Source organism: Callithrix jacchus, chromosome 1 (assembly GCF_049354715.1).
Source record: "Callithrix jacchus isolate 240 chromosome 1, calJac240_pri, whole genome shotgun sequence".
NCBI classification, from domain to species: Eukaryota; Metazoa; Chordata; class Mammalia; order Primates; family Cebidae; genus Callithrix; species Callithrix jacchus.
In genome coordinates, this window is record NC_133502.1 from 86,959,179 (window position 1) to 86,983,817 (window position 24,639).

Sequence of the window (24,639 nt, forward strand, 5' to 3'; positions counted from 1 at the left end):
TAACCTGTTAGGTTCCAGGACCTTGCTGTATGCTTCTTATTTAATACTTCACTGTTTAGGTATAGTCATCTGTTTATAGAGGAGATAGCCAAGCCTCAGAGAGGTAGAGTAACCAGCTAATGAGAGAGATCCCAGGATAGCAGATCCCCAAACTTGAGCCATTCATATTGCAGAGGATTGGCTTGTGTGACAGCTATATTTTATCAACACTATTAGTGTGATAACTAGATGTTTTTATCCATTTCTTCAGTGTCACTTCTCAGTGGAGTTAGAGAACTTGTAATTGGGGCAGAGGTCCTCCAGGGTCCACTCAAAACCAGGCCATAGGAGATCTGCTGAGTGGAAGCAGCACTGTGCACCTCCCCAGGGCCAGGCTTCCAGGAGCCCACTCCTGGTTTTCCTTGCTGCTGTCCTCACTTCTGGGGCTGTCTCATCGCAGGCTCCTTGTTTATAACCTGGTCTTGCTCCGCTGTTCTTGCAGTTCATTTATTTAAAGGTGATAGCTCTGGGTCAGGAAAGTCTTTCCTTCAGTTTGCTTATTTACTTTTTTATCACTGTTGTTTATTTTTCCCCTTTGGAAAAAATATATTTTGCTATATTACTTTTGAAACTATTCTAACTTAGGAGCTACACAGATTAAAGCTTCCGCTTGTTCATTTCTTATATGTTTTAAAGTGAATAAGAAGGCAATCTAATTAAAACTGCACTAAATCACAAATTATCATACAACCTAATTTATAGGAGGTGGGTAGATACAACTTCCAGGTACTAAATACTACACAGTGAATCCATGTGTGTATGTGGATGTGGGTGTGTGAGTATGGATTGGGGTATTATACTGTGACTTTCTAAAACCTAGCTTCAAGTGTGGTTAGCTCTCATATTAAGGTGCAATGAGGCTTTTTCAAAGGACATGAAACCATCAAACTACCAGAAAGGAGGGATACACAGAGGAGTCAAACTAAGAACTTGATTTTCTCACTTGTAATCTTGGAGATTATTTAATGGAATGCCTAGAAATACAATTAGCATAAAATTCATCTAGAATCAGCATTCACTGACTTCAGAATCACCCACAAAGCTGATTGACAGTTCATATTTGGGTCCCCCACCTTAGGCCCACCGAATTGGAATCTCTGGGAAGAGGCACAAAACTCTACGTTTTCCAGAAACTCTAGATAATTTCAGTATTCCTAACATTGGGAATTGTTGCCTTCATAATGGTGTTTGTCACTACACAAGTGTTGTAAAACTCTCTAAATGGTTTCTCAACATTCAAGTTTGACATGACAAAATATGCATGCATGCAGTATTCAATTACTGTTTAGCACTGTATCCTCTGAGAGGAGGCGATCCTGGGGCATGGTGTCACCCTTTCCAACTTCTCCTTTGCTTCTCTATTTGTTTTCACTTTTTATTTTCGGAGTCCATCCAAGTGAGAAATGTATCTGTATATATTTCTATTATTGTAAAAAATCTGAAAGTTCATACCTAACCATTATAATGCACATTCTTATTCATAAAGAAAGTAAAATAATGTTTAATGTGGTTTATATTATATATTTTGTTCTTTGTAAAGGAACTAAAGTGAAATTCTTTCTTACCTGAAGTTAAAGAAATGTTTTTAGAAGGACTATTTGCCAGACTCACCATGTTTGAAAGTTGTGTGAATAAATATTTTCTTCAATATCATTTAAAGCTTCATGATATCACATAACAGTTTATATTTTAAAAATTGCATAGGTTCACAAAATTTTTTAACACATTGTGATTGTTGCCACTCTCCATAAGGCCTGAATTTGACATGGACACAAAATCTTGAATAAAATACCAAGGAACACATATCTATTTGCAGTATTTCCGTTGTAGGTGGAACGGCCACCAGACAAAGAGGCTTTCTAGGATGCATTCGGTCTCTGCAATTGAATGGAGTGGCCCTGGATCTGGAAGAAAGAGCCACAGTGACGCCAGGAGTGGAGCCGGGGTGTGTGGGACACTGCAGCAGCTATGGACATTTGTGTCGCAATGAAGGGAAATGCAGAGAGAAACGCAGAGGGGTTGCCTGTGACTGTGCCTTCTCAGCATACGATGGGCCGTTCTGCTCCAATGGTAAGTGTGACCAAGGTGCAGGTTATAGGGAAACTACGTGAAACTTAAATAATATGAAGAAGGCTTCTGGCATTTGATATTGTAAAGAAAGGATATGATCGAGTTATTTGAAATGGAATAATTTCTGCACCAAATTCCTTTATTGAATTTAGAAGGGGTATGACTGTTTTTGAAAACTTAAGACTATCAGTCCTCTCTGGATTTCTTATTTAGAAGATCTCTGGGTTACCCCTAGCATCTGTTCAATGTTAATACTCTCGAAATAATTTGGTTTTCAAAACTCTGTCCTTGTACTCTTCTAATTTTAAGGTCAGTAAATCATCATTGTTATTTTTGTTTTTAATTTTTAAAGATAACTTCTTGCTGTTCAAGCCTCTCTTTTACCCAGGCTGGACTTGAACTCCTAGGCTTGACCAATACTTCTACCCATTGTCACTTGTGACAATGACTTGAAGTGATTCAAGAGGCCTTTATAAAAATATATTTTCTTATAAAACAAGCATATTAACTAGGAGGGGAAATTCACATTTAACTAAATATTGACATGTCATTAACAGAATCACTCAGACACTTTGCTCTCTGATGCTTGACTCTTCTTAGAGTAGTGTAATGGGGCATCACACAGCTTCTGCTCAGGGACAATCATGTTTTGAAAAGAATAAAAGGGCTGGATGTGGTAGCTCACGCCTGTAATCCCAGAACTTTGGGAGGCCAAGACAGTTGGATTACGAGGTCAGGAATTCAAGACCAGCCTGCCCAACATGGTGAAACACCGTCTCTACTAAAAATACAAAACTTAGCCAGGCGTGGTGGTGCACACCTATAATCCCAGCTACACGGGAGGCTGAGGCAGGAGAAATGCTTGAACCCGAGAGGCAGAGGTTGCAATGAGCCAAGACCACGCCACTGCACTCCATCCTGGACAGCACAGCCCACGCCACTGCACTCCATCCTGGACAGCACAGCCCACACCACTGCACTCCATCCTGGACAGCACAGCCCACGCCACTGCACTCCATCTTGGATGACAGACTGAGAACTCCATCTCAGGGGAAAAAAACAAGAAAGGGAATGATTTTAGTATTAAGTATCCTGTACTGACTTCTTTAAAATATTTATAATACCTTTATGAAACCTCTTAGAATATTGAGTCATAGAGCTAAAATGTAATAGCTTTTTTAAGTGTCTCTGGGCTGTTACACATATTGTTTTTAGCAGCAAAACAGGCTTTAATCACTATAAAATTGGGTGACTTTCAAAAGAATTTTGAGAATTCATTATCTAGAAGTCATTTAAATGTTCAAAGGTCTCCCATATGTCTTTTGTTAGTCCTGAAGATCTCTGTGCTAGCAAATCTCGTAGTTCTGGAGCAAATGCAGAGCCCTCTTTATATCTGAAAGCCAACGTCAGGAGTAACCAATTCTTCATGAGCATAAGTCCTGATTTCTGAAGCATTCCCAATGCACATTAGCTAAGTGCAATTTGAATGTTGTTTTATAACCCAAAATTATCTCAGGCGTAGACATTGTATTGTAAGCAAATGGGAAATGGTGATCCAGTAGCTGGGGGATACATTACAGTTAGATTACTTAATCTAATAAGAGCGATCTGGATTTTTAGTAAATTCTTTATATTTTATGGAAATGGAAAGAGTGGAGTAGTATTCCAAGACAATGAGCATCTGTCAACATTTTATTTGTACTTATGGGTATATCTGGGGTGTGTGTGTGTGTGTGTGTGTGTGCACGCTGAACACATTTTTGAAATTAACATGATATAAAATTAAAATGTCAACCTTTCATAAAGTGTTTTAAGAGAAGCTGAAAGCCCTTCAACCTTTCTCTCTCAGAATACTGTAGATATCACTTTAGATTAACCTTTATGTCCAAACAATAAATTTGAGAAACATCTTAAGCATAAAAGAACATTTCTAAATTTTGACCTTGAAGGAGGGTTAGTCCTCAGATCATCTTTTCTCTAGCTACTGCAGGAGATCTGTTCCATGCCTCCTACAAAGCAAATAGATTTTTAAAGAGGAGGTAAAATTCAAAGGAAAAACATAGTACTCACACATTTCCAGCCTGGCCACATAAGGAGCTCTGTAAACCCTCTCTCATATGAAATAGGCATAACTGGTAAAAATTATTATTTTAAAAAACAACTATTGAAAGTCTCTAAAAATGTCCTTAAGGAAATACATCAAATGAAGAAACATTTATTAATGAGTAATAACAATCAGAGTTTGAGCATTTAAGCCAAGATTCTCTCCCTGAACCTCCCTATCTCTAGCTCAGTATGATGGAAGCTCCACTCTATATGGATGTAGCCAAGAAGCCAAAGGTCTAACAGGTCTACTCTTCTCCCAAGGTCTACTCCAGAGATTCTGCATTACCCCAAGATTGGGTGCTGGCATTTCTTATAACCCCCAGCTTTGTGTGACAGAAGCTCTGTCCACGTAGAAACAGTTGAGAAGTCTGGGGCTTCCTTCTCACACCAACTCCCCATTCCTGGAAATAAGGTCTTCAGGCATGGCAACTGGAAAATACTGTATCCCAATTACCCTCATTCCAGCTTGCTTGTAGGGAACAGTTTCTACACCAGGAGAGGCAAGGCAAGAAGTTACCTTTCCCACCTGTGTCTTACTTGTAAGCAAAGATTTTACTGCAAAGGAGCAGGCCACTCTCAGTGCCCACAGCTTCAAAGCAGTAAGACAGATTTGAGCAAGAGGGATGCCATGAAAACACACAGCTTGGTAGCCCTCCCCGAGTGACCTGATTTCTATTTGGAACAGAGCATGGATAAGTTTAAGCATAGTGATATGAAGATCTTGGTAATAAGCAATTAATAGAATGTTGATAATTCCAAGAGAATAATGAGTTAAACCAGGGAAGTTAAACAGAGAAAAGAAGAAAATCAGCATACTTGAAACAGTATCAATAGAGATTACGTATCCTGAAGAAGACAGAGAAATAATAATGAAAAAATAAACAGCGCATCAGAGAAATATCAGACATAACTAAGCACACCTACATATTTATAATTGAAAATACCAAAAGAGAAAGGATCAGAAAAAAATTTTGAAAAAAAAATGGTTGAAAACGTCCCCACAATAATGAAAAATCATTAATCTAACATACAGAAGCTCAGTGAAATACAGATAACACAAAGAAGTTTATATCCAGACACATCTTATTAAAAACATTGAAAGCCAAAGTCAACAAGGAAATTTTAAAAGCAGAAAGAGAAGAATAGTATATACAGGGAAACACCAGGATTAATAGCTGACTTCTAATCAGAAACAATGGAGCCCACAAGGCAATGAGATAACATATTCAAAGAGATAAAAGAAAACCATTGTCATCAAGAAACTTATACCCAGCAAAATCATCTTTCATGTTCAGTAGCACGGGATGACTATAGTTAACTATAATTTATTGTATATTTTCAAAATAATTAGAAGAGTGGAACTGGTATGTTCCTAACAAAAAGAAATGATAAATGTTTAAGGTAATGAATATCTCAGCTGTCATCATTTGATCATTACACATTGTTTACTTGTATCAAAATATTACCTCTACCCATAAATACATATAACTATTAGGTTTTCATAAAAACTAAAAATTAAAAAAGATAATAAAATAAATTCCTACTTAGAAAAAGCAGAGAATTCACTGCTATAAGCCTGCATTAAAGGAAATAACAAAGAACGTTCCTTCAGGCTGAAGGGATGTAACCCAGACAATAATCTGACTCTACACACAAAAAACAAATAGCATTAATAAAGGTAAGTGTGCAGGTAATTATAAAATAAAGTATAGTCATATTTCTTATTTTCAGTGCTTACTATTTTAAAAACAAAGTATAAAACTACAATAGAGAATGTATCAATATATAATTATATATTTCATTGTCAGGCCTATAGAAATATATATTTTAGGAGAACACACAGGAGACAGACGGAAGCAAGGCTGTACTGAAATAAGGAAATGACACTAAATGGTAGAATGAGTCAGAGGAACAAAGAAAGAGAACCAGAAATGGTAAATAAGAATGTTTATAGACAAAGTCTGTAAATATTTACTTGCTCTTTTTTCTTTTCTCAGATTTGTTTTTTTGTTTGTTTGTTTGTTTGTTTGTTTGTTTGTTTGTTTGTTTTGAGATGGAGTTTCGCTCTTGTTACCCAGGCTGGAGTGTAATGGCACAATCTCAGCTCACCACAACCTCCACCTCCTGGGTTCAGGCAATTCTCCTGCCTCAGCCTCCTCTTTTCTCAGATTTTTTAAAAGAGAACAAATTATATAAAATAATAATGAGTTTAATATGTATAAAAATAGTTCCAAAAGAGAGGAAATTGAGCTATGTAGAAATAACTTTTCTAAATCTCACTTATATTGAGTTAGTGTAAACCTGAAGAAGATTCTTGATAAGGTATATGTATGCAAGCTTAGAGCAATCACTAAAGAAAATAAAACAAAAAAATTGTCATGTAGTTTATTAAAAGGCTTATATACCAAAACCTAGTAGGATTTATCCCAGGCTTTCAGGAGTGGTTCAGCAAATGAAAATCAGTCACCGTATTACACAAGATTAATAGAATGAGGGAAAAGATACATGATTATCTTAATTGTTGCTGAAAAAATATTTAACAAACTCCAGTAATCTTTCATTATTTAAGAAGAAAAACACTCAATAAACTAGGAATAGTAAGGAACTTTCTCAATATGATAAAGACCATATATGTAAAACCTACAACTGACATCACACTCAGTGGTGAAAACTTTCCTAAAATAAGAAACAGGACAAGTACGCCTGGTTTTACCACCTCTATTTATCATGGTACTGGAAGGTCCAGTTAGAACAATTAAGCAAGAAGAAGAAATACAAGTCATCCAAATTGGAATAGGACTGTCTCTCAGATTACATTATCTTATGTATAGAAAACTCTTCAGAAAATAAAAACTGTCAGAGAAAATAAATAAATTCAGCAAAATTGCAGGATACAAAAAATACAAAAATTTGTTTGTATTTCTCTAGCAATGAAAAATCTGAAAGTGAGATTAAATAAACAGTTTCATTTGCATTATCATCAAAAAGAATAAAAAACTTAGAAATAAACTTAACCAAGAAAGTGAAAGACTTGGATACTGAAAACTATAAAACATTGTTGAAAGAGATTAAAGAAGACCTAAATAGATGGAAAGACATTCCATATTCATGAATTGGAAGACTTAATATTATTAAAATAACAATACAACCCAAAGCAATATGCAGATTCAATCTAATTCTCATCGAAATCCCCAAAGCACTTTTTGTACGAATGGAAAATCCTGTATCACTATTTATATCAAATTTGAAAAAGCCCAGAATAGCCAAAACAGTTTTACAAAAGAGCAAATTTGGAGAACACACGCTTTTTTACTTCAAAACTTAATAAAACTACATTAATCAAAACAATGTGGCACTGAATGAGGATAAACCTATAAACTAATGGAACAAAACCGAGAGGCCAGAAATGAGCCTTCATACATACAGTCAATTGACGTTTAACATTATTTGGTCAAGATCACTCAATAGGGAAATAAGTCTATTCAACATAAAGGTAGGAAAAGTGGATGTTCACATGTGAAGATTGAAGTTGGACCCTTACCAAATTAACTCCAAGTGAATCAAAGTCCTAAGTCTAAAAGCTAAAACTATAAAATTTTTAGGAGACAATATAGAGGCAGATATGCATAATCCTGGATTTGGCAGTGGTTTTTTTAAAGATCACACCAAAACTGCAGGCAACAACACCAATAACAACAAAAATAGATTATTTGGACTGGATCAAAATTAACAACTTCTATGGATCAAATAAGACAACCCACCAAATGTGATAAAATATTTGCAAGTTATATATCTGATAGAGGTTCAGTATCTAGTATATGATAATAACTTCCACAGCTTAAAAAGAAACACAGTCTAATTGGACAAAGGACTTTATCAGACATTTCTCTAAAAAGATATACAAAGAGTCAATAATCACATGGAAAGATGATACTCAACATCATTAGTTATTAAGGAAATGCGAACCAAAAGTACAATGAGGTACCTCTTCAAACCTACTAGGTTAACTATAATTAAAAAAAAAACAAGTTGGACAAGAACATAGAGAAATTGGAACTCTCTTTTGTTACTGGTGGGAATGCAAATGCCACAGCCACTGTAGAAATTGATTTAGAGTTAACTCAAAATAGTTAAACATAGAATTACCTTAGAACCCAGCAATTTCACTTTTACATATATAACCAAAACAACTGAAAACAAGAACTCAAGCAGATACTTCTATACAAATATTCATAGTAGCATCATCACAATAGTGGAAATAACACAAGTGTCCATCAACACATGAATTGATTTTAAAAAATGTAGTGTATACATATAATGGTATATTGTTCAGCCATAAAAGGAATGAGGTTCTGATACATGATACAACATTGATGAACCTAGAAGACATTATGCTGAGTGAAACCAGCCAGACACAAGAGAGTAGATATTATATGACTCCATGTTTACTAGATATCAATAGACAGATTTGTAGAGATGAAGTAGATTTAAGGATACAAGGAAGTGAGACGAGGGGTCAACAGAGAATGAATACAGAATTTATCTTTGGGGTGGTAAAAAAATTTTGGAAATCAAAAGAGGCAATAATTGCACAATATTATAAATTTAATTAATGCCACTGAATTTCACATTTTAAATGCTTAAAGGGCAAATTATATATGCTATATATTTTGCCTCAAAATATAGTGAAATCAAGAAAGAAATTAAGATGTTACATTCTAAAATATCCATCTATACAAAATAATGTTAAGAAGGAAAGTGAAAAGAAAACAAATGAAACATACAGGAAAAGGAAAAGAAAACAAATGAAACTTACAGGAAAAGGAAAAGAAAATGGCAGATGTAAATCTAACTGTATCAATAATAATATTAAATGTTCATTGATTGAGCAGTCCAATCAAAAGGCAATTATTGTCAGAATGGGTAACAAAAGAAGTATTGAATCTCCAGCTTTAATGTGAAGTATTTTAATCTCTATGCTTTCTAAGGACACCCAGTTTAGATTGAAAGGGGTAAGTTACTTGAAAATAAAAGAATAGAAAACATGTACCATGAGAACAGTAACCCTAGAGAGCCAAAATAAACTCTACAACAAAAGGTGCTACTAAAAATAGAGGAAGTTTTATAATGATAAAAGGGTAATTCCCTCAAAAAGATATAACAATTAAAACTTAAATGCAGTAAATAATATAGCCCCAAATTATATAAAGAATACCTGACAGAACTGAAAAGAGAAATAGACAAATCAGGAGTAAAAGCTGGAGATTCAATTCTTCACTTTCAATAAAGGATAGAATAATTACTCAGAAGATTATCAAGAAAATAGACTTGAAAAAAAAACACCAGTCATCCTAACACATCTGTAGAACACGCCACTCAACAACAGCAGAATGTATATTCTTCTCAAGTGTTCTTGGAACATACTCTAGGTTAGACAACATGCTACCTGGAAATCAAGCCTTAACACATTTAAAAGGATTGAAAGCATATGAAGGGTCTTATTTAACCACAACGGGATGAAATTAATAACAGGTAGAAATTGTGGAATATCACAAATGTGTGGAAATTAAACTATACACTCAGAAATCAAAGGGAAATTAGAAAAGGCTTTGAGGTAAATGAAAACAAAAATACAACATTAGTAAAACATATGTAACACAGCTAACAGTATTTAGAGGGAAATATTTAACTGTAAACATCAATATTTAAAAAGAAAAAGGTTCCCAAATTAAAAACCTGGCCTTCCACCTTAAGACACTGAAAAAAGAAGAGCAAACTAAATCTAATACAAGTAGAAAGCCAGAAATAATAAATAAACAGCAGAAATTTCTCAAATGGGTAATATAAAACGGACACAAAAAAAATAACCAAACCAAAAGTCAGTCATTTAAAATTGTTAACAAAATTGGCAAACCTTTAGTGCAACTGACTGAGAATAAAAGAGATGATTCAAATTACAAGAATGACATGTGAAAGAGTGATATTGCTACCTTTACAGAAATAACATGGATTGCAAGGGAATGTAAACAACTGTTGAAAAAATTTATATAACTTAGATAAAATGGAAAATTCCTAGGATGACATTAACTACAAAATTAACACAAACCACTACTTCTCTTTCAAGAAGAAGGAAAAAATATGAATTGGCCTATAACAATAAAAGGAATGTCTTAATAATTTTAAAATACCACACAAAGTAGAAGTCCAGGTCCAGATGGTTTCAAACAATTGATGCTATCAACTATCTGAATATATCAACTATTTAAAATATATCAACTACTTAAATAAATAAAAAGTATCAGTTGTTCAAAACTCTTCCAAAAAATAAAAGAGAAAGGAGCATTTTCAACTTATTCTGTAAGGTCATTATTTCCCTAATACCAAAGCCAGACACAGATATATCTATATATATTTTTTAAATCTAGCAACCAATATAATTTAAGTAGATAGATGTGAAAATTCTCAGAATATTACCAAAGCAAATCCAGTCACATATAAAAATGGTTATACATCAAGACAAAGTGGAAATGATCCCACAAATGGAAAGTTGTTTAACAGCTGAAATTCAATTAATATAATACACTATATCTCAGGATAAAGGACAGAAACACATTATAGTCTCTATTGATATAGAAAAGTCATTGGATAAAATCCAACATCCTTTCCTGAATTTTTGTTTAAATTCAAGAAACTAATTTATAGAAGGTAAATTCCTCAATCTAACAAATGACATTTTTGAAAAAGACATAGCTAAAACTATATTTAATTATAAACACTGAATGTTTTTTTCCTAAGATCAAGAACAAGACAAGAATGTATACTCTGACTACTTCTATTCAGCATTGTACTAGAGGTTCAGGCAAGGCCGGTTAGGCAAGAAAATGAAAAAAAAAAAAAATACATCCCTATCAGAAAGAAAGTAAAACTATCTCTATTTGCAGATGACTTGATCTTTTTTATATAGAAAAATCCCAAAGAATTTACTTAAAACTATTTAAAACTAAGTTCAGCAAAATTGCAGAATACTAGATCAATATACAAAATCAATTGTATTTCTGTACATTAGCTATGAACCATCTGAACATAAAATCGATAAAGCAATTTTATTTACAGTACCATCAAAAAGAATAACATATATAGGAATACATTTAACAAAAGAAATGGAAAACACTGAAAACTATAAAACATTGAACGAAATTAAATATAAATAAATGGAGAGATATTTTATGTTATGGATTGAATAATTAATATAAATAAAATACCAGTATTCTCTAAATTAATATACAGATTCAGTGCAGTTTCAATCAATATCCTAGCTGACTTCTTTCCTGATGACAAGCTGATTTCATATGGAAATGATGCAGAATAGCCAAAACAATCTTTAAAAAGAAGAAGAAATTTGATAGATTCACACTTTCCAATTTCCAAACTTACTGCAAAGCAGTGTATAACTGGTTTACGACTAAACAGTTAGGTCCTGATAGATATCCTCACATTTATGGTCAATAGATTTTACAAGCGTCCCAGGACAACCCAATGGGGAGAAATAGTCTCTGAGACAACTGAATATACAGGCATATGCAAAGGAATGAAATTAGACCTCTATCTCACACATACATAAAAGTGTCCCAAATAGTCCTCGATCTAAGCACTAAAACTATAAAACTCTTAAAACATGGAAGAATGAAAAAGTAAATAACCCACAGAATGGAAGAAATTATTACAAATCATGTATCTTATAAAAGTCTCGTATCCGAATTAAGAGCTTTTAAAACTGAATAAGAAAAAGAAATATAACCCAATTAAATAATATGCAAAGTTTATAAATAGATATTTCTTCAGCAAATATGTGTGAATGCCCAGTAAAATCATGAAAAGATGGTTGGCAACAATAGCCAGTAGAAAAATGCAGTCAAGTCATAGTGAAATACCTCTTCACACAGACAAGTATAACTGTAATTTAAAAGAAAGATAATAACAAATAGTGGTGAGGATGTGGAGATATTAAAACCCTCATAATTGCTGCTTGGAATGTAAAATGGTATAGCTATTTTGGAAAAAATATGGCAGTTCCTCAAAATCTTAGACTTGGTGTTAAGATTGAACAATTTTACTCCTAAATATACATATCTAAGAAAAATAAAAATATATGTCCATAGAAAAACTTACACATGAATATTTATGGTAGCATTATTTATTATAGTCGAAAAGTAGAAGTAACCCAAATGTCCATCAACTATTAAATAGATCTGCAAAATGTAGCACATCCATTATTATTTACATCCAATGAAATATTCACCAATAAAAAGGAATAAAATACTGATACATGCTATAACATGGATGAATATTGAAAATACCGGGGCGGCACGGCCACGGCTGCCGGGCGCTGGTCTGGGCGGCGCTTTTTTTTTCCCCCCCTCGCGGGGAACAGGAAACCCCTGTAGCTGGGCGCATTGGGCCGCGATGCAGCAGCAGCAGCAGGAGTCGCCCGGGGGCGGCAGCGGCAGAAGCTGCAGTCGCCGCCACAGAGGAAGAAGCCCACCCAACCGCCACCGCGTCCAGACCCCCGAGCTTGGTTCCCCGCGCCCTGATCCCGGCGCCCCGACCCCCACGCCCGCCTCCGCCAACTTTGACGCTGCCTCGGCAGCCCGGCCCGGCTCCATGCCAATGGTGGAGGCCATAGTGGAGTTTGACTACCAGGCCCAGCACGACGATGAGCTGACAATCAGCTTGGATGGCATCATCACCAACATCAGGAAGGAGGATGGAGGCTGGTGGGAGGGACAGATCAACGGCTGGAGAGGTTTGTTGTCTGACAACTTTGTAAGAGAAATAAAGAAAGAGATGAAGAAAGACCCTCTCGCCAATAAAGCTCCAGAAAAGCCCATGCATGAAGTGCCCAGTGGAAACTCTTTGCTGTCTTCTGAGACGATTTTAAAAGAACCAATAAGAGAGGCGAGCGACTGAGGCGCCAGTGTCAGGTAGCATTCAGCTACCTGCCCCAGAATGATGATGAACTTGAGCTGAAAATTGGCGACATCGAAGAGGTGGTAGGAGAGGTAGAGGAAGGATGGTGGGAAGGTGTTCTCAACGGGAAGACTGGAATGTTTCCTTCCAACTTCATCAAGGAGTTGTCAGGGGAGTCGGATGAGCTTGGCATTTCCCAGGATGAGCAGCTGTCCAAGTCAAGTTTAAGGGAAACCACAGGCTCCGAGAGTGATGGGGGTGACTCAAGCAGCACCAGGTCTGAAGGTGCCAATGGGACAGTGGCAACTGCAGCAATCCAGCCCAAGAAAGTTAAAGGAGTGGGCTTTGGAGACATTTCAAAGACAAGCCAATCAAACTAAGACCAAGATCAATTGAAGTAGAAAATGACTTTCTGCCAGTGGAAAAGACTATTGGGAAGAAGCTACCTGCAACTAAGCAACTCCAGACTCATCAAAAACAGAAATGGACAGCAGGACAAAGAGCAAGGATTACTGCAAAGTAATATTTCCATATGAGGCACAGAATGATGAATTGACAATCAAAGAAGGAGATATAGTCATTCTCATCAATAGGGACTGCATTGACATAGGGTGGTGGGAAGGAGAGCTGAACGGCAGACGAGGCATGTTCCCTGATAACTTTGTGAAGTTACTTCCACCGGACTTTGAAAAGGAGGGGAATAGACCCAAGAAGCCACCACCTCCATCCGCTCCTGTCATCAAACAAGGGGCAGGTACCACTGAGAGAAAACATGAACTTAAAAAGATACCTCCTGAAAGACCAGAAATGCTTCCCAACAGAACAGAAGAAAAAGAAAGACCAGAGAGAGAGAGAGAGCCAAAACTGGATTTACAGAAGTCCTCCGTTCCTGACATACCGTCAAAAAAGCCTTGGCCACCTAAGACCAATTCTCTCAGCAGACCTGGTGCACTGCCCCCAAGAAGGCCAGAGCGACCGGTGGGTCCACTGACACACACCAGGGGTGACCGTCCAAAGATTGACTTGGTGGGCAGTTCGCTTTCTGGCATCCTGGACAAAGATCTCTCGGACCTCAGCAATGACATCGACCTAGAAGGTTTTGACTCCGTGATGTCATCTACTGAGAAACTCAGTCATCCGACCACAAGAAGACCAAAAGCTATGGGGAGGCGGCCTCCATCCCAGTCCCTCACATCTGTGTCGGACAACAAAGCATCCCTGCCACCCACTCCGGGGACCATGGCAGCAGGTGGTGGTGGGCCAGCCCTTTTGTCCTCAGCAGCACCCTCCCCCCTGTCATCCTCTTTGGGAACAGCTGGACACAGAGCCAACTCCCCATCTCTGTTCAGCACGGAAGGAAAACCAAAGATGGAGCCTGCGGCCAGCAGCCAGGCAGCTGTGGAGGAGCTAAGGACACAGGTCCGCCAGCTAAGGAGCATCATCGAGAACATGAAGGACCAGCAGAAACAAGAGATTAAACAGTTATTGTCTGAGTTGGATGAAGAGAAGAATATCTGGCTTCGGTTGCAGATAGAAGTGAATGACATAAAGAAAGCTCTACAATCAAAATGAGTACTTGATCAATGAAATGTCACATTATTCATCCTGAGTCTGAGACTCAAATTTTCTGCCCCAGCCAAAATAATATTGTGCCAAAAGATTAAAGGTTTGCCTCAACATGTCCCTGTTTGAAAGATTAGCACAAAAGTCTTGATAGCACAACACAAATTCCATCCAAGAGGAGAATCTTCCCCAGGGTTTAGTCCCGGGGCTGGCACTTGTTGTGACTTACACAGAGCAAAATTGTGCTAAAGGCTTTTCTACTTTGAGATCTCAATGCGAAACAAAAACTCAGGCAGTTTAGTCCATAGTGGTACTATTTTGATGATATTTTCCATTAATAAAATGTAATTTCAGAAAAAAAAAGAAAATATCTTGCTAAGTGAAAGAGGCCATATTAGAAAGACCACATATGATATGATTCCACTGATATTAAATCTCCAGAATAGAACCCTCTGCAGAGACGGAAAGTAGATTAGTGGTTGCCTGGGCTGGAAGGTTGGGGAGAAACAGAGAATGACTGCTAGCAGGTTTGAAGGGTCTTGTAAGACGGAATGAGACGGTCGGGGGTAGTGAAAATACTCTAAAATTGATCATGGCAATGTTTGCATGTGCCCGTGAATATATTAAAAGAAATACCTAGAATTTTACACTGTATTTGGGTCTACTATATGGCATACAGATTATATCTGAGTAAAGATGTTTAAAAATTAAGGATTTGGGAAAAATTTGAACCCAAAGATGATGTAAGTTGCCTTTAAGTTATACATTTATACTGGAAAATTAATCATATGTAAATGTAAGATGAAGACGATTTGGAGAATTAAATAAAATCTCTATTAAATGTTAGTGAATTCTGGGTTATAATTATATCGGAGTTTGCTACTTTTTTCTTCAAACTGTAGTTTTTAAAAAACTTCAAAAAGTGAAAAATGAAAAATAAAACAGGAAGGCATTTCACTATTATTTTATCTCCCAGGATATTTAAGGTTTTGACTTATTTTCTAAATGTACTTTAAACAAGATCCTTGGACTTATATTTTGTTAATATAACAAAAATGTATTTATCATTTCAGAGATTTCCGCATATTTTGGAACTGGCTCCTCAATGACATATAATTTTCAAGAACATTACACTTTAAGTGAAAACTCCAGCTCCCTCGTTTCTTCATTACACAGAGATGTAACATTGACCAGAGAAATGATCACACTGAGCTTCCGAACCACACGAACTCCAAGCTTATTGCTGTATGTGAGCTCTTTCTATGAGGAATACCTTTCAGTTATCCTCGCCAACAATGGTGAATATCTTTTGTGTAAAGAAAAAGAGAACCCTGAATAAGAAGAATAGGACTGTAATGACATGGGTCTTTGCAGCATTCAGACCACAAACAATGAAAGAAAACTGCATGCCCTCCAACGTCTTTGGTTTTTTCAGTGCCTTCCTTAGTGGTGATTATAAAAGCTAGCATTTCAAGAAACATTTTTTCTCCCATGACATGTTTGATACTTTCAGAGTTGATATGCAATTATACTTTGTATTATTGATAGGATGCCTTTAATAGTACATAATAATCCAAATTGGTTTTGCAGTTCATTTTGAATAAGATATCTAGATACATGTATTCCCTGCTCACTCTAAGCAAAATAGAGGAGCATTAATATAGTACAACTATATAAAAGCCAATTCCTATAAGCAACAAATAAGTATGGTTCTTCTTTATCAGTGGCTGAAAAACTAGTTATATCATTTTTATAGAAGGAAAAGTGAAATGATTGTCTCCCAAACAGTGGCAGTTGGGGTATTCCAAGGCTTTCACAGTTAAACAAGGAGACCGAGCCTTACGCTTGTTAGGTACACAGCACAAAACTTTCATAACTAGAAGAAAATCTACAAAATCTCTGATTAACAGGATCTTAGTATAAGCTGCAAGAGAATTATAGATAATGAGGGTACATCTCTGTAGGAGAGGGGTGTGTGTATTAGAAGATGTAGATATTATGGAAACCTTGCCTCCTAACAAAACCTTTTCTCTTCCTCATTTTTGGATTATGGGAGAAACTTAAAATAATTCTGGCTATAAAAAAATCTTTAGGGCCGGGTGTGGTTGTTCAAGCCTGTAATCCCAGCACTTCGGGAGGCCGAGGCGGGTGGATCACGAGGTCGAGAGATCGAGACCATCCCAGTCAACATGGTGAAACCCCGTCTCTACTAAAAATACAACAAATTAGCTGGGCATGGTGGCGCGTGCCTGTAATCCCAGCTACTCAGGAGGCTGAGGCAGGAGAATTGCCTGAACCCAGGAGGCGGAGGTTGCGGTGAGCCGAGATCGCGCCATTGCACTCCAGCCTGGTTAACAAGAGTGAAACTCTGTCTCGAAAAAAAAAAAAAATCTTTAATTATCCACATCAGTAAAACATTAAAATGAGCCTTATTAGAAGTTGTAATTACAGGAACTGAATGTTGATACAATATTTCATGGAGTTTCATCATTTCATAAAATAGATATAGTCATAATTAATTTATATCTGAGTTCAGAGATCTTATATGCATAATTTAAACCTTTTCATTTTTAAATGAAAAGGTTTGGGGAGTCTGCTTATTAACAACACATTTGGTCTTGACTTTTAAAATAACATCATTGGACTCAGAGTCTGGCACTGGAATAGCACCTAAGTAATCACTATTCCAGGAAAGATGACTATTGGGTGCGTCTAAATTGATGCTAAATCGATTCAAAAGTGCAATAGTAAATAATAATAAAAGTGCTCTAGAATCTTTATCAAGAGTTTTATAAAATACCATTTTAATTTTAAATGCCATTTATTTTTTTATTTTTAGGAAGTTTGCAGATTAGGTACAAGTTAGACAGACATCAAAATCCTGATGCATTCAACTTTGATTTTAAAAACATGGCTGATGGGCACCTTCACCAAGTGAAGATCAACAGAGAAGAAGCAGTGGTCATGGTAGAGGTAGTAATACCAATTCAGAAGTCAAAATAACTAATACTATGATTTTCAGAACAAATAATCTAATGCAAAAATTTGATAATAAATATTAATAAAAGAGCAACCCATTCAGTGCTGCTCTTCCATAAGTCAAGAATAAGAAGCCAAATATGGCCAGGATCTGGGAGAGAGGAGGTGGTTGTTTATTCTGTATTGCTTTGTTTTATTTGTTTAGCAATGTAATTCTGTCGAAGGTATTATTAATATTTTACTATTTAAAATATCAAAATATCTTTATTTGTTTTACTTTACTCAGTAGGGGAATGTTCTCTAGTTTATCATGGTGACTACTGGTGGAATCTATTCATTGATATTGCAGTGGGAACTTGCCCTATTCTGATTATAAAAGAACAAATACTTAGCAACTTAAAAACATGATTTAAAAGCATACAATGTAGTCATTTAAATGGGAATAAGAAAGAAATAACATGAGTCACAACAGAGGAAGTAAATTACACATTGTTGTCAGCATTGGAAAGGAAATATACTTTTAATCTACATAGAGAACAACAATTCTTAGTTTTATGTTTCAAATCTTCTCCACAGAATAAGTATTTAAGTTTAAAAAAGCTGATTCCATCTTTTTCGTGGATCCTGCCAATTATGAAAAAGAGTAAAGCCAGGAAGGGAGTAGATTGTGGATAGAGTGGTAGCTGATGGCATCATAGGATTTGCTTATAAAATAGCTTCCCCTTCTAAGTGATTCATTATCTTGAACTTTTGTAGTGGTACTTAAAAGTGATTTATTTTCGTCTCTTCTTTCCTCGTCTTCCTTTGCTTCCTTACCATTAAAATTGTACTTTCTGTTGATGTTTGCTTCTCATGGGACATCTAATAGGTTAACCAGAGTGCAAAGAAACAAGTCATCTTGTCCTCAGGGACAGAATTCAATGCTGTCAAATCTCTCATATTGGGGAAGTTTTTAGGTAAGTAGAAGGAAGAGCTTTTTCCCCAAAAACATAAATGTCATGTCACAAACTCTGGAAGCATTTATCATGCTGAAAGAAGCTCCTTGTCTTACTTGAATAATAATGTCACTGTGAGTGACAATCAAGGTGCAAACTGTACTCTTGCCTGAGCATACATATAATCATGAGTAAGTGCTGCCTGTGAGATGTGCAAGGGTGTTCCTGGAAAGATACCTCAGTTGGCAATCACGCATAATGAATCACAGTATTTTTCTAATGCTTCTTGAAAAGTGAAATGTTATCAAAGCTGACACAAAGTTCACAGATTATGTATTAATCAGCATCAATCCCAGAGATGGTCATTCAATGATAAAACTAGGTTTGAGTTGAAAACAAGAGAAAAACTGTTTTTCTTCTTACAGCAGATGAATAGAGTTTTACTTCTGTCTGAAGCCCTGCTTTGCCTATTGTTTCCATCCTTTATGACTCCAATATGTAATAGGAATGGGGAGGCATGTTCATAAATATCCATTGTGCAAGGTAGAAAGTTACACTAATTGTCTATCATATTGACAGGACAGTATTTGTAAAAGCACAGGTTAGTTTTACATTTAATAAAGGAACTGTGAAAAAAATCCTTTTTTAAAGAACTATACCTATCTTACGTAAATCAATTAAGAAAATGAACTACATTTAATATTAAGAGGATTAAAAGTAGAATAATATTTATTATATACAATTTTGTTTCCTTCCAAATAAAGGAGAACACGGAGTTGAAGGTGTTAATGTTTTTATTCAAGGGTGGTATATTCAAAGGCATGTAATTCATAGTATCAAAATCTACATTCAAATTCAGCAATGAAGTATATAGTCAGGAGCTACTGGTCTTAGAAAAGTATAAATATTCATTTTGCCTGTGCTTGGAGATAGAGCTAATCATCAAAGATTAATAAAACTCTTTATACTCTGAACAACTATATTTTAGGATTGGTTCTGCAATAAATTTTTTGCCACTGTCACATCATTTAGTAATGATACCAAGTCTATGATTTTATATTTAAATTTGAAGTTACATAGGAAGTTCTGTCTTTAACTTGTAGTAAAATAGACCCACAAGTTGGCAATGGAGAATCCACTAATTTTACAAAGATAGGTACCCAAAACAGTCTGTTCCAAGTTATCGATACATTCTCTTGAGTCTCTGTGAATCTTTGATTCATCCCTTCATTTAAAAAGATTTGGTGAGCATCTACTATGAACAATTTATTAAGCACTGAGAAAGCCTCTGAACGAGAGAAACACTACACCCACCCTCACTAAACTCACATGTTGATAGGTATATAGGCTAGTATACGAGAAGTTCTAATAAAATAATGCTCATATCCGGTCTTATTTATTATTATACACCCTAACAATGTCTTAGAAAAAAATGGCCCAGAATCCATCATAATTAAGATACTGTTTCTGAACACCTCAATATGATTTTGCCATTTCTGAGCAGTCTTGCTGAATGAAGACCATTTCAGATTGATTATCGCAAGATCAATTCAGAGTAAAACTATTTAAATGCAAACTTTTTAGATTTTGAATTTTCTGTATAGCTTTGAATTTTCTCCAAGAGGTAGTCTTAAAGAATGTGAACACCTCAAATACTTTATAATTGAGTAAAGGTGACCCATCATAAATTAAGATTTGTTTTTAGATACTTTGGTATTATTGGTGTTCTTTCTATTTTTCTTTGTGCGTGTGTATTTAAACACTATCTTAAATATACATATACATCAAAAACAAAAACACAAAGTGCAAAAATCGAAGGTGCCTTTTTGTCTGCTCCCCCAAAAATAAAATGTAGCCTGTAAACAGTTACATATGAATACAGCTGAGCTTATAAACCTTAGGAGGTATACATTCTGGGCTGAAGAAAAGAAAACCCACCAAAGGACTATATTTCAAGTAGAGCTGTAGATATGTAAGAATGCCAAATCGTTTTGGTGATTAAATATTTCTGGAAATTGCCTTTTGAGTTTTGTAAGGACATGTCACGTAAGATAAGACATACAATTTTAACATTTAAAATTCAATTGACCTATGTATTTTATATTACTTCTATGCTATGGTGTTTGTCTCATTTAGAAGAAATGTTTAATGTTGGGTCTGGGATTTGATTTTACCTCGCTTAAGAGCTAGTAAGTTTAAAGCTTTTAACTCTTTTGTGGATGCTGTCCTGGTACAGAGACAGAGGATGCAATTATTCATTGGGGTGCAGACTTAGGCTGCACCTGCAGCCAGGTTTGCACTACAGCAGAGGAACACTGAGCTTGGGGAATCCACTGATTTTGTAAGAAGCAGTAAGCAAGCCTATTCTTTGTCCTGGAGGTGGTCATGACCTCATCCCTCGAGGTTGCTTGCTTCAAACACAGCCTTGAGGAATGGCCTGAGTAAAGTGCTGTCAGAGTCCTGCATTTCTTGGTAAACCCAGCAAAGCATGCAGAGACACTCAGTGCCAATGGTGGATTGCCTCTTTCAATATTGCAGAATATAAACACCCAAAACTCTAAAAAGTCAAGAAGATATGATATTTTGTGTTTGTTTCCAAGAAAGAGCAATGATTATATCACTTAGTCTCTCTTTATTGGTAAAATGAGGAGGAGGCTGCACTAAGTTATTTCGAGATTCTCTTCAATAGAAAATTCTAAGATTTTCTCACTTGGTCCATGTACCAGTATTCAGTGGGCATCACAGATGTCTTGAGATCTTTGAAAGTATAAGTCAACAAAACTAATGCTGTCTAATAGAACTTTCTGTGATGATGAAAAGGTACAACGTCTGAGCCGTCCTATGTGGTAGTCCCCACACTTGAGATAAATGTGTTTCTTAAGCATTAGAAATGTGACTAGGGTATATAAAGATCCTTGAACTGGAAATTCAAGTGCAATGTCTGGCTGTCCTATATGGAAGTCCCCAGACACACTTGAGATAAATGTGTTTTTAAGCACTAGAAATGTAGCTAGTGTAACTGAGTTACTAAATTTTAAATTTTATTTAACTTTAATTGATTTAAATTTCAATGGTCATGTGTGGGAAATGTCTACCAGACTGCACAGTGTAGAAGACTGTCCACTTATCTAGTTGTTTTCTTCTTTAATTCAACCAAGTGGCACCCTTTTGTAAAGACACACATTTGTCTATTTGGCATGACGTCAACGGGTTGGGAAGACAACCCTACCTCAAATTTTTTTTTCCCCACAGCTTCAAGTGCCAATATTTCAAATTCTATATTAGAGATCCTTTCATTTGGTTTAATGCCTTTCTTCTGCCAAAATACACATACTCCTAGGGGTATCATCAAAATCAATAATCAGGAATTTTCCCAAAGTTGAGAAAGCACAGAAAGGGAGGCAGACAGGTCAACATATATTTGATAACAGAGAAGCAAAAGTGAAGGGCTTTGACCATGTTACCATGTCAAGGTAACAGAGAAGTAAACTGTATCTACATGTTACCACAGTAAGAGTTGAGTTCTACTGAATATTGGTTAACGGATAAGCAGTAAGTAGCAGTGCTGGCTAAAACCTGGGAGTACAGAGTCACCCTTGAGTTTCTTCCTGGGTTGTGGTGTGATTGCCAGGTACACTTCAGAGTGGGGAAAGAAACTCCTTTCTTTCAGATTTTCCATTTTAAAAAAAAAGTATATATGGTGATCATTTTCTAATTAAGTCATTTATTGAAGATGTAAGAAAGTTCTACTGTCTCATCAGCTCCATATTAAACAATTGTTCAAGGTTTTTATGCAGAATTTTAAAGAGAAGTCTGCCCTAAAATTATGATTTTTCTCTAAACTACAACTATTTAATGTAAAACCACCTTGTAGCATGTCAAAAGACAAAAATACTCTTACACTTGTTAAAATGGTGAGGCAGACTTTATTCAGGACTATGTCAGCAGGTATAGGAACTACTGGAATGGGGCTTTGCAGCCTGATAAAGAGATTGGGCTCAACTTCAACACAACAAGGAAAAATGGGGATTCATAGCAAAGGAGCGGAGTGGCTGGGGTTGGGTGTCTGAGTGGAAGATTACAAAATAGGGGAGGGTAATTCTTACTAAACTGACTTACTGGGATTCTTGGTGAAGCCAGGCTGGGGTGCTCAGACATCACCTGCAGGATGGAGAGGGGGATGAGAAAGGCAATTAGATCTTGAGGGTGATCAGATAGATATTGAGGGTGGGAGATTTTGGTTAAAGCCAACTTGGCAGTACTCCTGCTAAGCTGGGTGATGAAAAACCAAAGGTCAGGCTGGTTGAGCAGACAGCTTAGGGTAGCCTGACCAACATTTGGAGAGTCTTCGTCAATCCTGTCCAAGTTCTTTCTCAGAAAAAATAAATTATATAAAATATCCTTGAATTAGAAACATCATAGAAAAACAAATATAAGAGAAATTGTCATTCTGGTCAGGATCTAAATGTACTACAGTAAAACCAAAGAAAGAGGGTTAAGAAGGGAAAAGTAAGAGAAGAAAGAAATACAAATTTCCCAAGCCTTCCATTCAGAGAACTGTTGGGTGGAACCTTGCGGTGGGGTGGAAGGGAAGGTGGGAGAAAGAACCCATGCAATGACTCATCTCACTGTGGGAGTGGGAGAAAGAGGTGGGTGAATCACCTTGTTGGAAAAAGAGGATCTTAAGAGGTAGGTGAATCACCTTGTTGGAAAAAGAGGATCTTGTTTTCATATAAAGGTGTAAAGGAATGATTTTGATTGCAAGGGCTGGGGAAGCTGAGCTCTCAAACTCACAAAAGGGAAAGCAGGAAATAAGAAGTAAACTAAACCAGCAAAATAAAAGGAAAAAAGATGAAACAATAGTGCAAAATAAATAGTGTAAGATAAAAAAGAATAAAATCAGATACAATGGTTATTACTCTAAAGACAAATGGACTAAATTCTGTTAGACTAGGTTTAATAATAACAGTTAAATGCTCTTACAACATTGAAGAAGAAGGGGCATCCCAAGAACTAGCAGGCAACAGCTGACAAATTTAAGAAATGCAGCATTTCTTAAATTTCAGATAATATTGAATTTAAGATTGGAATATAATCGTATCTTAAATGAGATAAAGAGGGATATTATCTGATGACAAAAGGGACAATTTATTAAGATAATGTGAAAGTCATACAAAATAACAACTATGATATAATAAGCAAAACCAGAAAGGATACCCCAAGCTCTCTCCTCATCTCCAAGAGTCATTTTTCTGTAATCCTCTGGATTATTGGCTGTACCATGAAAATTTTATTTTAATGCTATATTTTAAAAAATTAAATGGCAGAGGATTTCTTAAATTCATACCGTATAACTGCTTTCCTATGAAGCTCTGTTACTTTCAGAGAGCCAGCCATCTGCATTTGAACAAATCGTTTAAAACTCTGCCTCTCATAAGTCTGGCAATGGAAATAATTGCCAGACTGGTAAAGGTTCAGGGTGACCTCCCCTGGAGTGAAGGAACAAGGGGTTCGGGGGGACTTTCGTGGATGGCTGTCTTGCAAATGCGGATTGTCCCTGAGCCCCCATCTCCGCCACTGCACCCTAACTGTGTCCCCTCCTTCTTCTGTCTGCAGAGGCCGCCGACACAGACCCGGACACGAGGCGGGCCGCAGCGAGCGGCTTCACGGGCTGCCTCTCAGCCGTACGCTTCGGCCGCGCTGCTCCCCTGAAGGCGGCGCTACGCCCCAGCGGCCCCTCCCGGGTCACCGTCCGTGGCCACGTGGCCCCCATGACCCGCTGCGCCGCAGGGGCAGCGTCCGGCTCCCCGGCGCGGGAACTGGTTCCCCGACTCGCGGGAGGCTCAGGTGCGTGACCCTCCACCCCAGCGCACCCGAAAGTGCGCTTCTCTCAAATATTTGTGAATTTCTCAAAAGCCTTCTTTTCTCTGTCATCCTTTTTTTTCCCCTTTTTTAAAATGTATTTTTGTGATGTTCCTAT

At 36.5% G+C, this 24,639-nt stretch overlaps 1 protein-coding gene and 1 pseudogene across 8 annotated transcripts in view; both read left to right on the forward strand.

Annotated features, from left to right (window-relative positions):
* CNTNAP3 (contactin associated protein family member 3) overlaps window positions 1-24,639 on the forward strand; it is a 218,309-nt gene that overhangs the window by 186,415 nt on the left and 7,255 nt on the right. For 7 of the 8 annotated variants that reach the window (XM_078348872.1, XM_078348874.1, XM_078348885.1 and 4 more), the window contains 5 exons: window positions 1,870-2,109; window positions 15,819-16,043; window positions 17,585-17,718; window positions 18,593-18,680; window positions 24,276-24,506. In XM_078348872.1, the coding sequence (XP_078204998.1) occupies window positions 1,870-2,109; window positions 15,819-16,043; window positions 17,585-17,718; window positions 18,593-18,680; window positions 24,276-24,506 (918 nt within the window). The remainder of the gene's footprint in view (window positions 1-1,869; window positions 2,110-15,818; window positions 16,044-17,584; window positions 17,719-18,592; window positions 18,681-24,275; window positions 24,507-24,639) is intronic. The other variant, XR_013526380.1, reaches the window with a different exon arrangement.
* LOC100894858 (SH3 domain-containing kinase-binding protein 1 pseudogene) lies at window positions 12,414-15,532 on the forward strand (annotated as a pseudogene).